At 42.0% G+C, this 17313-nt stretch overlaps 1 protein-coding gene across 1 annotated transcript in view; it reads left to right on the top strand.

The window, feature by feature from the left end:
• The window catches only part of PGM5 (phosphoglucomutase 5), a 229562-nt gene that overhangs the window by 160834 nt on the left and 51415 nt on the right, over positions 1-17313 (top strand). The window contains exon 7 of the mRNA XM_007956572.2: positions 1752-1867. Coding sequence (XP_007954763.1) covers positions 1752-1867 — 116 coding nt within the window. The remainder of the gene's footprint in view (positions 1-1751; positions 1868-17313) is intronic.

Genomic DNA, 17313 nt, shown 5'->3' with positions numbered 1-17313 from the left:
TATCATTAATAACACACACAAGTCAAATCTTACTAAAGATAATTCAGAAATGGTTGCAGCAGTATATTGACAGAGAACTTCCAGAAATGCAAGCTGGATTCAGAAGGGGACATAGAATGAGAGATATCATTGCTGATGTCTGATGGATCTTGGCTGAAAGCAAAGAATACCAGAAAGATGTTTACTTGTATTTTATTGACTATGCAAAAACATCCGATTGTGTGGATCATAACAAATTGTAGGTAACATTGACAGGAATGGCAATTTCAGAACACTTACTTGTACTCATGAGGAACCTGTACATAGACCAGGAGGCTGTCATTTGAACAGAACAAGGGGATACTGCATGGTTAAAAATCAGGAAGGGAGTGCATCGGGGTTGTATCCTTTCACCATACTTATTCAACCTGTATGCTGAGCAAATAATCCAAGAAGCTGGACTATATGAAGAAGAATGTGGCATCAGGATAGGAGGAAGAATCATTAACAACCTGCAATATACAGACAACACAACTTTGCTTGCTGAAAGTGAGGATGACTTGAAGCACTTACTGATGAAGATTGAAGACTGCAGTCTGCAGTATGGATTGCACCTCAATATAAAGAAAACAAAAATCCTCACAACTGGACCAATAAGCAGTATCACTTAAATGGAGAAAAGATTGAAGTTGTGAAAGACTTCACATTACTCAGTTGTACAGTCAACACCAGTGGAAGTGGCAGTCAAGACATCAGATGACATATTGCATTGGGAAAATCTGCTGCAATAGACCTCTTGAAAGTGCTAAAGAGAAAAGATGTCTCCTTGAAGACTAAGGTGTGCCTAACCCAAGCCATGGTATTTTCAATCAATACATATGAGAGCTGGACAATGAACAAGGAAGACCAAAGAAGAGTTAATGCTTTTGAGTTGTGGTGTTGGTGAAGAATACTGAAGGTACCATGGGCTGCCAAAAGGACTAACAAATCTTTCCTGGAAGAAGTGCAGCTGGAATACTCCTTGAAAGCCAGAATGGCCAGACTTCGTCTCATCTATTTTGGTCATGTTGTCAGAAGCGACCATTCGTTGGAGAAGGATACCATGCTTTTTAAAGTTGAGGGTCAATGGAAAACAGGAAGGCCCTCAATGAGATGGATTGACACAGTGGCTGTAACAGTGGGCTCAAGTATAGCAAGGATTTCCAGGCTGGCACAGGGCCGGTCAGTGTTTCTTTCTGTTGTACATAAGGTTGCTATGAGTCAGAGATGACTCGACATCACCTAACAAAAACAAGTGTATCTTAATAGATACTGTTGGATAATATTCCAAAGTGGTTGCACCTACATATCATCTTAATTTAGACTCCAAGATCTCCAAGTGGAATATTACCCCAAAAAAGAACGAAAAATATATAGGAGGGAAGCATAAATTGTGAGAATATTGTGTTCTCAATGGCAGTTGACTCAATGGCAATGAGTTTGGTTTGGGGTTTGGATGACCTTTTAAGATTTTTCTAATTTTTGTTTTTTTTAGCAGGTTAATTAACTTAATAATTTTTGTGTTATGGGAAAAGAAAACATTGAGAGCCATTGGGATGGCCTGTTAAACGTTCTTTACCTTAGGGCTTGACATCCTGAAAATTGTCAGTACTGTTTAGGATGTCCTGAAATCTAATTATGGAATTAACAGATTCTATATACCTCCTCTTTGCTGAGGACAGAAAGTAAGAGAGGAGTATGAATTGACTGTTGCCTCAAATTTTATTTTTCAGAGTGGCCAAATCAATGAAGGTTCCAGTATATGAGACCCCAGCTGGATGGAGATTCTTCTCAAATCTGATGGACTCAGGACGGTGCTCTCTGTGTGGAGAAGAGAGCTTTGGCACTGGTAGGCTTTCTTGGGTTGATGTGACTAGGGAGTGTGGTGGGACCAGTCAGCCCTCTGTGACCCCAGTTTGGAGATCTATGGACATTCTGTGAATCAAAAGCCAAGAGGAGAGTTAGTTAGAGGCAAAAAAAATCTGAGAAACCTATAGGGATGTGTGCTAAGATTCACTTATCACTTTTGTCCATTTCTCTCTCCTCCCCGCCCCCCCTCCCCCGCCAATTTCCCTTATCTGTTTATTTAATTCTGGAAATTTTCAAAATTTAATGAGTGGAGAGACTTTCATATTGAATCTGCATGAACTCATCAGCCAGTTTCAACCATCATCAGCTCATGGTGAATCTTATTTTATCTCCACCATAACTTCCTCCTTGCTTATTTTGAAGCAATTTTCTTTTGTTTATCATTTTAACCCTGAATATTTCAGTATGAAACTTTAAATGATGAGAGTTCTTTAGGTAAAAAATATATAACCACAGTGCCATTATCACATGTGAAATATTAAAAGTAATTTCTTCTTTCACAGTACTTCAAAGATAATCATTCCATTACCTTCTGGCTTGCATAGTTTCTGAGAAGTCTGCCGTAGTTCTTATCTTTGTTCCTCTGTTTTTAATTTTCTCCCTCTGACTGACTCTTTAAGAATCCCTGGTGGCACAGTGGTTGACATGCTTGGCTGCTAACCAAAAGTTTGGTGGTTTGAACTTACCAGCTGATCTGCAGAAGAAGGATATGGAAGTCTGTTTCCATAAAGATTTATAGCTTTAGAAATCCTATGAGGCAGTTCTATTCTGTCCTATAGGGTTGCTGTGAGTTAGAATTGACTCAATGGCAAAGGGTTTGATTTAGAGGTTTGGAAGACCTTTTAAGATTTTTCTAATTTTTATTTTTTTAGCAGGTTAATTATAATGTGTTTAGGTCTGTATATTTTTCAAACCAAAAAAACCTTGGGATTCTCTGGGCTTCTTGAATTTGTCATTTGTTATTTTTCATTTATTTTAGAAAATTCGCAGCCATATTTTTTCAAATATTGCTCTTTCTCTATTTTCTCTCTCTCTGTGTCTAGGACTCCAGTTACCCATATATTAGACAATTTATGATCATCGTTGTTGTTCCCCAATTCTTACATGCTCTGTTATATTTTCTTTCATTGTTTTTTCCTTTTGCATTTCAGTTTAGATATTCTCTATTGACATATCTTTCACTTCACTAATTTTTCCATAACTGTGTCTATTCTGCTGATAAGCCTTTTGAAAGAGTTCTTTTCAAAATCTCTGATTTTTCATTTTTTATTTATAACATTTTCCTTTGACTCTTTTTTACTTTCCATCTCTCTAATTACCCATCTGATTATGTATGCTATCTTTTCCATTATATCATTTATCATATTTTGTTGTTGTTATGTGCTGCCGAGTTGGCCCCGACTCATAGTGACCACTCCTTGGGTTGCCAAGGCACTATCACTATAGAAGTAGATTGCCCAACCTTCCTTCAGAGGAGTGGCTGGTGGGTATGAACCACCGGCCTTCTGGTTAGCAGTCAAGTTCCTCAGTCACCATGCTACCAGAGCTCCACCTGACTCATAGCAACCCTTCCTTGGGTTGCCGAGGCGGAATCACTACAGAAGTAGATTGCCCCATCTTCCTTCCGAGGAGTGATTGGTGAGTTTGAACTGCCAGCCTTCTGATTAGCAGTCAAGTGCCTTCTGTTAGTGTTCTAGTATTATCTCTGACTGATTCTGTTGATTGCTTTGTCTTTTGACAATGGATTGTTTTTCTTGTTTTGTGAGTCTCATCATGTTTTCTTATTGAATGCAGAACAATATGTGTATAAACATATAGAGACTTATGTAAATAATAGTTATGCCCAATAATAGACACATGTTTTCTGTCAGGTCATTAGTGCGGGAGGTTAAGTTAATCTAGTCAGGAGTTGAGCTGGGTCTGGGTTTTATTGTTTCTGTTATAATCTTTAGTGTACCATGGGCTTTACATTCCCCAGCATTGAGTTACTGTTACTTTGGGTTGAACAGTGGGGATGGGGATGCTGGAGGTTTGTTCAATGTTCCAGGTCCATTGTTAGCTTTCAGCAGTTCCTGTGTCTGTGACGGAGGAGAAGGCTCCCTCTGGGCTGTTTACCCTCCCCAGTAGCAGCAGACCTCTGCTTAATATTAGTGTGGGATTCCATCCTTCCCTCAGGGCATAGGCTTTTTATGTCTACCCCTCTACCAGCAGCAATGGATCTTTCCCAGGCCTTGGGATGTGGGCTTTGCAGCCCTTCTACCAGGAGCTTAAAGCTTTTGTTTCCTACCTGAGAAGGGTTTGGGGACGTGGGAGGGGCTTTATGCTTGCCCCCTAGCAGCAGCTGATTATCTCCTGTATGTCCCCAGGCTTTATTCTGAGCACCCAGTGAAGGCCAGTGGAAAAGAACTTCTGAGTATATCCATTTGTATCTGGGACTCCTAACTAACTTGTATCTAGGATTTTAAACTAACATGAGAGCCTATGTTTGGACTTCAAACATTTTTTAAACTGTTATGTGGTATTTTTTCTTATCTACTGGTGTGGCAGGAGCTCTGGTAACATAGTGGCTAAGGCACTTGACTGCTAACCAGAAGGCTGGCGGTTCAAACCCACCAGCCACTCCTCGGAAGGAAGGTTGGGCATTCCTACTTCCGTAGTGAGGAGGGGTCACTATGAGTCGGGGCCGACTCGATGGCAAACAACAACAACAACTGGTGTGGCAGCTGCCTCTTTCTTCTATGCTCTGACCAAGGTGAGACAGTTCATGTGTCCTGTCTCTCTAAAGGAGCTTACCACTGTATGGAATTCATGTGTCTTTAATGCCTTATGTTCTCATCTCTCTGATGAATCCAAGAAAAGTTATGATTGTGTAGATTTCTAGCTTTTCTCATTATTAAAATAGTAGTGACATTCTCTTATAGCTTTCTACGTTTTAAACAGAAGTGGAACTCCAAAAGTAATTTCTTAATATCATCTAATATCTAGTCAATATTAATATTTACCTTATTCTACTCAATGGCACTGGGTTCGGTTTCAGTTTTGCCTTCTGAACCTAGGCCTGACCCAGCCAGGAGCACCTGAGAAGCAGGCAAACCTATCCAGAAGGAGGGTGCTTGCCTCTTCCCTGCCCATAACCCAACAAAGTTGCTATACCAAAAAAGGGGCCAACTTTTCTGGTCAGCATCACTGTGTCCCCTCTGAATTTTCTCAAGCTTTAGAACTTGATGCCTTTAGCTAGAAGGGACACCAACAAGTAGGTTTACTTTACAAAACAAAAAGGGAAACCGAAAGAAGCACTCAGTCATCTCCAAGGATTGTTCTTCAAATGAAAATTCCAACGAGGAGACATCAACTCAAGAACACACACAAATTGCTAATAGATCAAGCCATCAGTGCTGAATCGCAGATCAGGCAATTTGTTTTCACCTGTTGCCAGCTCCAAGTTGTAATAGTGTTTCCAGCCCCAGCTGTATATTAGAATCACCAAACCAAAAGGAAAAAAAAACCCTCACTGCTACTGAGTTGATTTTGACTCATAGCAATGCCTATTGTATTTCTGAGGTGACAAAGCTTTACGGAAGTAGATATCCCAGCCTTCCTTCTGCAAAGTGGCTGGTGGGTTTGAACCGCCAACCTTCTGGTTAGCAGTCAAATGCCTTAGGCACTACGCACCAAAGGAATGAATAAAGAGCCATGGTGGCACAGTGGTTAACTGCTTAGATGCCAAACAAAAGATCGGTGGTTCAAACCCAGCCAGCAACTCTGTGGAAAAAAGGCCTGGCGATCTGCTCTCTTAAAGATTACAGGCTACGAAACCCTATGGGAGCATTTCTACTCTGTCATAGGGGTTGCGGGGTTGCTATGAGTTGGCATTGGTTTGATGGCAACAGATTAAGAAGGTAATAAAAAAATAGCAATGTTTATAACTCATTGTGGACTAATAAGATTAGGATCTCTGGGGCCCAGGCATCAGTACCTTTTTTCATTTTTTAGAAGGATCTTCATATCCTTCAGAATTCAAATGGGTACATAGTACAATGTCACTCTCCTTCCCCTTCCACCTTCCCCCTTCCACCCACTGAGTTGCCCTCTCCAGAGGTACCCAGTTATCAATTTCTCCAGCCAGGGCTATTCTATGCATCTGCAGTCACCATGAATGAATGAATGTATGTATGTATACATATATGTGTGTGTATATTTATATATACGTACACACACACACACACACACCCCTACACACAAACTCACTGCTGTCAAGTTGGATCTGACTCATAGCGACCCCTCCTTGGGTATCCGAGGTGGTATCACTACAGAAGTAGATTGCCCAATCTTCCTTCCGAGGAGTGGCTGGTGGGTTTGAACCACCAGCCTTCTGGTTAGCAGTCAAATGCCTTAGGCACTACGCTACCAGAGCTTGTATATATATGATATATTTCCTTCCCCTGATGCTCTACACAAACAGTTGCATGTTCTACTCACTGTTGTGATATTTGCACTTTTTTTGTTGTTTAATTATATGTCCTGGAGATCATTCCATATCAATACAGAAAGAGCTACATTGATGTTTTTCAAGGCTGTGTAATGCCTCTTTGTAAGATGCCCTATAATTGGACAGGTCTCCTGTTGATGGACATGTAGGTTATTTCCAGTATTTGCACTTACAGACTGTTCTGGCTACCTAGTGTCGCTCTGACAAGAAATATACCGCAAATGAAATGGCCTTAACAAACAGGAGTTTATTCTTACAATTTGGAGGCTTTAAGTCCAAGTTCAAAGTGCCATGCTCTAGGGGCTGGGTGAAAGCCCCTCAATCTTGGGGTCCAGCTCTGCCTCCTGCTTCCAGCCCACTGGAGCTAGAGGCATTTCTCCACTTAGACAGTCGCTAGCTGCTGAGGCTGAGAAGCCCTAAGGTTGATAAGGAGAAGGGCACAGTCCCAATGTTACCAAACCACATGACAGGCCATTAACTTAAGTCCATTGTAAGTCCCAAGGTTGGCAGAGCATGGCAGGCTGCTGAATAATGACACAGTTACATGCAGGATCCAAGCGTGCCATAAACTAGAAACCATTCCCAAGCCTTCTCCTTATATACAGGAAGCAGCCCACATTCCCAAAGGCAGCTACTCAGCTGCTTGTGGTAGATTCCACCATGGAGTTGATTGTCAGTCTCATCATGGGGAATAACTACCATCAGCTTCCCAGTCACTCAACCAGGCCAAGCCAAGTTGACACACAACATAACCACCACACAAACCATGGTGCAATCTTGTGCACTCATCACTGTGTATGTGTGTGGAAAGGTCCAGGATCCTGCTACTTAGAATATTCCAGGACCAGCAGTGTAGCCATTGAATGGGAGCTCTGATAGAACTGCAGCTTCGCAGATCCCCGTGGATGGGGATCTGTATTTTAACAGAATTCCTGGGGGTTTATAAGCACATTAAAATTTATGAAGTACTGGTCTGGAGGACAGATTCCCAGAATTAGAATTACTTCATGGAAAGACAGGTACGTTTATAATTTGACAGGTACAACCAAATTGACATCTGTAGAGACTGATTCAGTATGTATTCCCATTTGTAATCCATAAACATTTGGGAGAATCTTAAAAAATATGCATATCCAGTGTCCCAATCTATGGAGAGTAGGAATCAATGAGCCTGGGGTGTGGACCTTGGAGTCTGCGTTTTATGCATTCCCAAGATGAGTCTTATGTTCAGCCGTCTTGGAATTGCTGGCAGCTTGTATCCCTTTGACAGCAGAGTTTTCTTCAGGGCTCCTGGGTATCAGTATTTTTAAAAAAACAAGCTTCTTTGGGTGCTTCTCTGGGGCAGCCAGGGTTGGAGACCATTGGTTTAGGAGGTTACTCTGCATAGTCATGTTTGGGGCACAGTGGTTAACCAGTCACTGTGGACTGTACTCTGACTCCTGGTGACTCCATGTGTGCCATACTGTGCTCCACAGGGTTTTCAGTGGCTAATCTTACAGAAATAGATCACGAGGCTTTTCCTCTAAGGATCTCTGGTGGCGTAGTGCTTAAGGCATTTGACTGCTAACCAGAAGGCTAGCGGTTCAAACCCATCAGCCACTCCTTGGAAGGAAGGTGGGGGAATCTACTTCCTTACTGATACTGCCTCAGAAACCCAAGGAGGGGTTGCTGAACATCCAACCTTTTGGTTAGCAGCTGTGATAGTTCAGACTGTATGTCAACATGGCTGGGCCTGGTTTTGAGTGGCTTGGCAGCTGGATGTAGTTATTCCCCTTGATGATACTGGTAATCAACTCCATGATGGTATCTGCTGTGAGCAGATGAATAGCTGCCTTAGGGATGTGGTCTGCTTACAGTGTATAAGAAGCGTTGAAGGAAATCTCTAGCTTTTTGGTACTCTTGGATCCTGTATTTAGCTGAGTTTTCATTCAGCAACCTGCCATGTTTCCCGCCTATCTTGGGACTATTTCTGGACTTGAACTAGAGGCCTGCCATGTTGCTTGATAAATCTGGGGACTGCACCATTTTATTTGTTCACCTTGGGTTTATCAGTCTTAGCAGCTAGAAGTTGCCTGAGTTAAGAGATGCCTCTAGCTCCAGTGGGCCAGGAGCAAGAGGTGGAGCTGAAGCCCAAGGTCGAGGGGCCTTCACCCAGCCCCTAGAGGAGGCACTTTGAACTTAGACTTCTAGACTCCTAAACTATAGGAGAATAAATCTCTGTTTATTAAAGTAATCCACTTGTGGTATTTCTGTTATAGCAGCACTAAAGAAAGAATAGAGCTGCTGAACATGTTAATTATGTGTACTACCCAGGGACTCCATCATCTCCCAGGATCCCCAGTCCCATAGGGCCTTGGTGAGTGTGAGCATGACCCAGGAGACCCCACTCCTTTTTCTCTACTCCACTCTCAGGTGTCATTCAGCACTCTCTCTTGCCAGCTCTCATCAGCTTGGAGGACTTAGGGAAGGGTCAGTGTGACTGGAACCATGGAGATCTCAAGGAAAGGATTTGAGGTGATGGAGAAATTCTTCCCACCCCAGGCTGATCGTTTGTAGAGGGCCCAGAGGGAGTTTCAGTTTTCAGACTTGACAAGGGGGCTCTTGGGGTGTCAGTCACAACCCCGCTGAGCTGTGGCCCAGCCTAGATTGAATTGCACATGTGCACACGGCTTGTTTCCAACAGCCCAGCAGGGAAACTGTTCCCCCAGAGCTGAGATGCTGTCAGCATGGCCCCTAACCCACATCTGCAACCCAGCCAAACTGACAGACTGGCCACAAGGCAGGAAAAGAGACACAGTGGAACCCCCCAACCCCTGACATTCACAGAAGCTGAGTTAATGATTCTCCAGATGGGGAATGGACATGAGCTCTCCTCTTTTTTTTTTTAAAAAAAAAACCTTTCTGAAAGTATATAGTGTTAGTGCATGTGTATAAATGAGTCAAAGCTATTCCATGTCTATATAGCAGTACTACGACAAACCAGTCCTGAGTTGGGATGTGCACACTTCATGTGTGAAATATAAATGAAGAGGCAGTCAGGTACTATCCCTGTAAGACACATAAATTTTATAACTGTTGGAGAAAAGAAAATGCTTATTCACAAAGCAACTGGAGGAAAAGTCAATTATATAAACCCCAGAAACTAAAGAACACGGTGTCTGCCGTAAGGACAGTAAGAATTTAGTATATACAAAAGATCCTGTAAGCCTGAACCTAGCCCACTGTTGAATGTCGCTATTACCAAGTTATTGTCAGCAACCACAGACGTAGGGAAAACAAAACAAAACAAAGCAAGTCAACACAACAGCTGAGCTAATTAAAAATACCTTAAACCTGTTAATTATCACAGACTTTGTGTTAGAAGCACTTTGTTGTTGTTGTTTTGTGCCATCGAGTTGGACTTGACTCATAGCAACCCCTCCTTGGGTTTCTGAGGCAGTATCACTACGGAAGTAGATTGCCCATCTTCCTTCTGAGGATAGAACTTTGGTAGCTATTAATTTGTGGGGATTATTGAATGGCAATTAAAAATATTAAAACTTTATTTTGAACTTTTATATAATTCTGATGTTATCATAATTCAGAATATCCTGCCTACCCACTTGCAACTGGCCTATATCCATGAAGTTTTGTTTTTATGAATCCTCTTGAATCTTGGGATACCCAAATGCCCAGATCTCCAGAAATACCTCCAACTCAAAAAATCACCAAAACCAAACCCACTGCCATAGAATTTATCCAAACTCATAGCAACCCCCATTGAGATTCCAAGACTGTAAATCTTTACAAAAGTAGAATGCCTCATATTCCTCCCACGGAGCAGCTGGTGGGTTTGAACTGCTGACCTGGTTGGCAGTCAAATGCCTTACCCACTATGCTACCAGAGCTCCTTTCATTGAATTCCAGAATGATAAAAAAAATATATAACTGTAGTATTGCAAAGAATAAATACCAAGACAGAAATCTTCTTATCCTTTTCTCCTTCCTTCCTTCTTTCTTTGTCCTTCCTTCCATCCATTTTCCCATCATTTTGTCCATCCTTCCTTCCTTCAATCCATCTATCCACTCATCCTGCAAACAGTTACTCAGAGCCTAGTATATTAAAGAAATAGAGCTGAACAAGGTAGCTATTATTATTGTGAAAGACTCAACATAGAGTATTTTCTTAGAAGCAATGAGACATTTGTTATTTGCCTGATTTCATGTGGCAAATGCATAAGGAAAATGATAGTATTTCTTGAGAAAGTAATGGTATTGGACAAGATGATGTTAAGTGTGGGGCTTTTCCAGGCATCCATGAACAGAACAGTTCTTCAGTCTGACCTATAAAGGGACAAACTCTGGGCTGTGACAATCATACACTCCAAAGGGAAATGGCTTCTTTAGAAATCTTTTGAAATAAGGGACAACAGTGGAGACCAGTACAACATCTTCAACAAATGCCAAAGGAAACTTCAAAGTGTTTGGTTCCTTAGATCTTAGTTTTAGGATTTTAGTACATCTCCTTTGTGTATGGGAACAAATCCAGATTCTTTTACATTTGGAACTTCAGAGAAGTAGCCAGAATGCCATTTAGATGAACAGCTTTTTTCTATTTAAATCTGAGAATTTACAAAATGTTCTCCTTCTCTCTGTAAAGCAGTTTTCCCAGACCCTTCCCAGGAAATGGGTGAATACCTGGTCCTATCATAAAAGATAATTTGGTTTAGCTGTAGGGAAAGTGAATTTGCTCTGTAAACTTTCACCCAAATCACACACACACACACACACATACACACACACACACAAGACAATTTGATGTAATCCGTGACCTCGGTCCTTTACAGAACTCTAAATGTGGGTTTCCTATTGTCCGAACCAGGGCTCTCCACTGGAGAGAAGCCGGACACTGCGCCTGCCTCTTACCCGGGCACACTCGTAGACTTCAAGATGCCAACACAGGAAATTTCCACATGGGTACATCTTGCTCCTCTTAGATGCAGCCTGAGCAAAGGGTTGTCATTCTTAAGCCTGAGGTAGATCTGCATTTCCAAGCTTTCTTGGCACTAAACTGCATTCCTGGTTTGTACACAGCTCCATGCCCCAGGGAATCTGGAAAGGCCTCCACTTGGATATGGAAGACACTTAAGAAGCTTCTCCCCAGGCTCAGGGCTAACCAAAGTCAGCTGCCAAGGTGTGACACACGGTGACCCCATGTGTCTCAGAGTAGAACTGGCTCCATAGTGTTGTCAGAAATAGATTGCCAGGCCTTTCTTCTGATGACTCTGGATGGACACGAACCTCCAACCTTTTGGTTAGCAGCCTAACTTGTTAACATTTGTACCACCCAGGAACCCCAGGCTAAGGCCTAGAACTTTTTCTCTGTTTCCACTTTCCACCTTGACCCCCAAACTAGCTCATCCGACTCTGAAAACCATATCCCACGTTAGGTAGGAAGATACTCTGGTCAGCTGACTTACAGACTAGAACTGAAGGTCAGGGAAGCCAAGTGGCTCATCCATAAATGGCGGAAGAGGGTCTTGAAGGTGGGTCATCAGCCTCTGTCCTGCCCTGACCAAACTGGGTGTGACATCTCAGACATAGTCCTGTCAGCATTCCTGGTGACAAAGACAAATCGTGGTTTTCACTGGAGCTATGGAGTCCCTATATGTTGTAAATGGTCAACTTGCTCAGCTGTTAACCAAAAGACTGAAGGTTTGAGTCCACCCAGAGGTGACTTGGAACAAAGGTCTGGCTCTCTGCTTCTGAAAAATCAGCCATTGAAAACCCTACAGAGCACAATGTTACCTTTTTGTTTGCAAATAAGGTACCCACGTAAATAACATGCACATGCATATAAAAGCTAAGGCACAAGGGAGTTGCACGGTTTGAGAAGAAAAAAATGTGTAACACACATGTTATTTGCATAAAAATACAGTACTCTGACACACATGAGTTCCGCAAGAGTCAAGAGTCAACTCGACAGCAATTGATTTGATGTTTATTATTCCAAATACACAGATACACATCAGAATTACTGGCTAATAAGGAGCTCTGGTGGCGTAATGGTTAAGGCATCTGGTTGCTAACCAAAAAAAATACATATATGTATATAAATATACATATGCATATATGTATATTTTTTTGACAAAAATACAATTACATATTCCTTTTTGGTAAACTGCATTTTTCCCCCTTTATTAAAATTGAATGTCTACCTTTCCATATTATTAAAGATCTTTATTTGATACTTTGTCTATACAACTAACTTGTGCATGGATATTCCATAATTATCCTCAAAACCAACCAAACTTACTGCCATCAAGTCAATTCTGAGTCATAGTGATCCCCATTGATTTTTCAAGGCTATAAATCTTTACAGAAGCAGATTGCCTCATCTTTCTTCTACAGAGCGGCTGGTGGATTCAAACCACTGACCTGCTGGTTAGGAGCCAATTGCTTTAACCACTATACCACTGGAGCTCCTTGTAATTATCCTACTGCTCAACAATTAATATTTATTTTTCCAGTTTGTCCTTTTTCTCGGAGTTACTTCAGTGACTCTGCTTATATGATGGGTGAGAGGTTGAGAAATAGAATAGGTGAATCAAAACCTGGGCACATTTTTTAAGACCGTGGATCATCATTGCCAAATTATTTTGACAACTATGCATACTGTCTCTGGTCTTTTGCTGGTATGAGGCAGTTCCTCCCCCACCAACCTTTGCCAAACTGACAGGCCCCAAATGGTACCCATGTTGATATGATAGGCTTTTCTTTGACTGTAGTTAGACTGAACCATTTTTGAAATGTTTATTGACTATTAATATGTTCTTCTTGAAAACTGCTTGTTTGTACCCTTGTACCCTTTCTCACTGTTTTCTATTGGGGTGTTGCTTCTCATTATCTAACTGACATAGAGAAACACTTTTATATGCAGCATCTATTAAACCAATTGCCACTGAGTTGACCTCAACTCCTGACAGCCCCAGCATGCTCAGAGTGGAACTGTGATCCTCAGGGTTTTCAATGGCCGATTTTTCAGAACTAGATTGCCAGGCCTTTCTTCCAAGGCACCTCTAAGTGGACTTGAACCTCCAACCTTTGGGTTAGCAGCTGAGCATGTTTGCATCACCCAGGAACTATAAAGTCTATGAAAATTCAAACTCAAACTCACTGCCATCAAGTCGATTCCAACTCATAGTGACCCCTATTGGGTTTCTGAGGTGCTAAATCTTTATGGAAGTAGATTGCCCCATCTTCCTTCTGTGGAATAGTTGGGTTTGAACCACCAACCTCTGGTTAGCAGTCAAATGCCTTTGGCACCGCACCACCAGAGCTCCTTGTAAGTCTATTAGCCCTGTTTTATAAAGGCAATCCCTGGGTTACAAACGACATCTGTTTGTAACTGTGTCTTTAAAAATTTGTAGGTAAATTGGAACAGGTGCATATGGTTCTCATTTAGCCTTACTTTAGTGCAATAGAAGGATCTCAGGGGGTGCAGTGGTTAAAGCATTTGGCTGCTAACCAAAAGGTTGGCAGTTCAAACCACTAGACGCTCTGTGGGAGAAAGATGAGGCAGTTTGCTTCCATAAGGATTTACAGCCTTAGAAACCCTATGGGGTAGTTGTACTCTGTCTTACAGGGTTGCTATGAGTGGAAATTGACTTGATGGCAGTGGGTTTTAGTACAAGAAAAGGCTTGGACCCTGTTCAGTGATTTAAAAGCTGCTCCACGTATAGCAAGTGAAGGAGATGTGAATAATTTTTTTGCAAGTAGGGTTGGTTCAATCTTTTCATGTGGGCAAATTTGTAAGTACGAGTTTTCTTTTCCATAAATCGGTCATTCATAACCTGAGGGCTGCCTGGATAGTGAACACTTCTGCCCCTCCATTTCCACTCTTTATATTGGAGTTTTGGCAAATCATGTACTACCTTTGTGTTTTCTGCATTTCTTGTTTAGTTACATGTCTCTGATACGGCATTATTGTTCACTTTTGTGAGTTAGTAAAGAGAGACGTATCCCTGATACCCCCTACAAAGCACACTGTAATCACCCAGTGGAAACATTTGTGTAATTACAACATGATCAGCATCTCTACCTTGACCCCTAAGCGATAAAGGGCAGAATTGACTTGCTCATCAGCCCTTGTGAATCTTGGCAAACATTTTACATATCGGTGAAGATATGCAAGCCAACAACCAACTCACTGTGCGCTTGGCTACAAAAGATTGAGGTAGATCTTTCTTTTTATCCAGCTAAAAGAATTTTACAGCTTTCTATTGCTAAATTATGACATCTTATCTCCCAGACTTCACATCTAAGGGCTGGGTATCCGGGCAATGTGACCCAGCAGGAGGTCTAACACATGCAAAGCCCCTGGTTTAGAACATAAGGGTATTTTGCTCTAGCCAGTAAATAAAAGTGATTTTTTCAGCTATAAAAGGACAAAAGGTTTTGAAATTCTCCCACTGGGCAGGGTTTCCTAGACTTGTTTTTTTGGCACTTGGCCATGGAGCTAATGCAGCGTCTTCCAGATTTCTTCCATTTTTGTAGCAGTGTGAAGAGTTTGCTGGATGAGACTGGACTTACTCCACGGTGTGATGATTAAAGCCAGGGCCCTCTGAACCCAGAGGCAGTCACACTACAGATCTGAACCTGTCATCGGCAGACCGTTTCTCAGAAGAATTAAGGACACGATCCTTTTTCCTTTTAAGTTCCTTAATGTTTTCCTAGTTGAGTAAAAACATTGAACAGAAATGGCTCTTAGCTGCAGTTCTCAAACGTGTTTTAGTTATTCAACTACTTTCAAGTTTAAAAACTATTAACTATTAAAAACTAGTAATTGGTATCAACAGTAAAGGTTAGCCATTCTAAAGGTTTAAACAGCTTGGTGACATTGGGAATGAGCCCTGGTAGCTCAACAGGTAAGCACTTGGCTGCTAACCAAAAGGTTGGTGGGTCAAACCTACCCAGCAGCTCTGTGGGAGAAAGAGCTGGTGATCTGCTCCCATAAAGATTCCAGCCTAGGAAACCCTATGAGGCAGTTCTACTCTGTTACTTGAGGTTGCTGTGAGTCACAATCAACCAGACAACACCTAGCAACAACATGACATAAGGTCTTCCTTGTTGATTGTCTATGTACATATAGGCCTAAAACCCAATAATTAAGGAGTTCTGGTGGCGTAGTGCCTAAGGCATTTGACTGCTAACCAGAAGGCTGGCGGTTCAAACCCACCAGCCACTCCTCGGAAGGAGTCTACTTCCATAGGATACCGCCTCAGAAACCAAAGGAGGTGTCACTATGAGTCAGATTCTACTCAAAGGCAGTGCATCATTGTCAAGGCAGTGTGTCATTGTTGTCGTTGTGGTGTATTGCCTAAGGCATTTGGTTACTAATCAGAAGGTTGGTGGTTAAAACTCATCAGCCACTCTGCAGAAAGAAGACTGGGCAATCTACTTCTGTAAAGACTTACTGCCTCAGGAACCCAAAGGGGGTCGCTATGAATTGGAATTAACTCAATGGCAGTGAGTTTGGTATTTGATTTTGAAAACCCAAGAATACTATTGTCCATATTCATTGCCTTATTGCAAGAAGCAGCAGCCTACCCCGTGGTGGTCCCAGTTGCCTTTCTTAAGTTATTGCTATAGCTAGAGGGAAAGCAGTTGCTGTTGAGTTAATTCCAATGTGGGTTAGCATATAACTGTGCTCCACTGGACTTTCAATGGCGTATTTTTTGGAAGTAGATCACCAGGCCTTTCTTTTGAGGTGCATCTGGGTGGACTTTAACCTCTAGCCTTTCAGTTAACAGCCAATCAAGTCGACCATTTGAGCCACCCAGGAACTCCATTGCTGGAGGGAGAGAATAAAATTTTATGAATAACTGAGAGCAGTTTGCCTTAGGTATATATTGAGGAATTAACCCTCTGCCTGGCGTTTTATGAAAGGAGCTCTGGTGGTGCAGCTGTTAAAGCTGGAAATTAGGATGTCTTAGGTTGTAATCTTTCTGCATTGAGCCCTGGTGGCCCAGTACTTAAGTGCTTGGCTGCCAGTTAAAAGATCAGCAGTTTGAACCCCCCCAGTTGCTCTATGGGAGAAAGATGTGGCAGTCTGCTTCCATAAAGATTACAGCCTTGAAAAGCCTACAGGACAGTTCTACTCTGTCCTGTAGGGTTTGCTGTGAGACTGAATTGACTCAATGGCAATGGTTTTTTTTTTTTTTCATGTTTATAGAAGAAAATAGATAAGTCTTTTGCCTCCGAGCTGCTGAGTGGGTTTGAAGTCTGATAGTTCAAAATGGTTAGGCAGCTGAGCACTTAACCTTTGGACCATTAGGGCTCCCAATTGCCCAATAGACAGATTTTTAAATGGCTGCAATCCATCCTTACTGTCCCATATCATGTGCTAATGGCACACAAAGCTACCCATTCTGACGATACTCTTGATTTGTGCAAATGCCACACATAGGAATTGGTTCTAACTCTGCATAAATAGCTCTAATATTTATATCTTAGCTCATTTCTGCCTCAGGGTCTTTGCATCTGCTAGCCCTCACCTTGGAACACTTTGTCCCAGACCTTGCCTTCTCCATCCATTGGGCTGACCCTGATCACTCCAGGTAAAGCAGCCTGTGCTGCTGTCATGCTCTGTGGCATTATTGCTTAGGTTTATTTCCTTCCTATGCTTGTCCTGCATGGATGCATCTTGTGTGTTCTGTTGGTCTACTTTTCTGTTGCCTGTCTCCATCTACTTGAATTCAAGCTTTAGGAGTAAAGAGAACTCTTGTTCACTGCTGTATTGCTGGTACCTAGGTCAGTGCCTTATGAATAGCAAAGAAACACTGTTTGGTACATTACTGCGCAACTTTAGGAATAGTCCGTTTAGGCTAAAAGGCTCGCAAAATAGGACTGGGAAAGAGCTGCAACATCTGAGTAAACCCAGCCTTACTCATGGAAAA

This window comes from Orycteropus afer, unplaced genomic scaffold (assembly GCF_000298275.1).
Source record: "Orycteropus afer afer isolate SDZICR_OR568_19922 unplaced genomic scaffold, OryAfe1.0 scaffold00637, whole genome shotgun sequence".
Lineage (NCBI taxonomy): Eukaryota > Metazoa > Chordata > Mammalia > Tubulidentata > Orycteropodidae > Orycteropus > Orycteropus afer.
The sequence above is the reverse complement of the archived record's forward strand: the minus strand, read 5'-3'. Positions and strand labels throughout refer to the sequence as shown.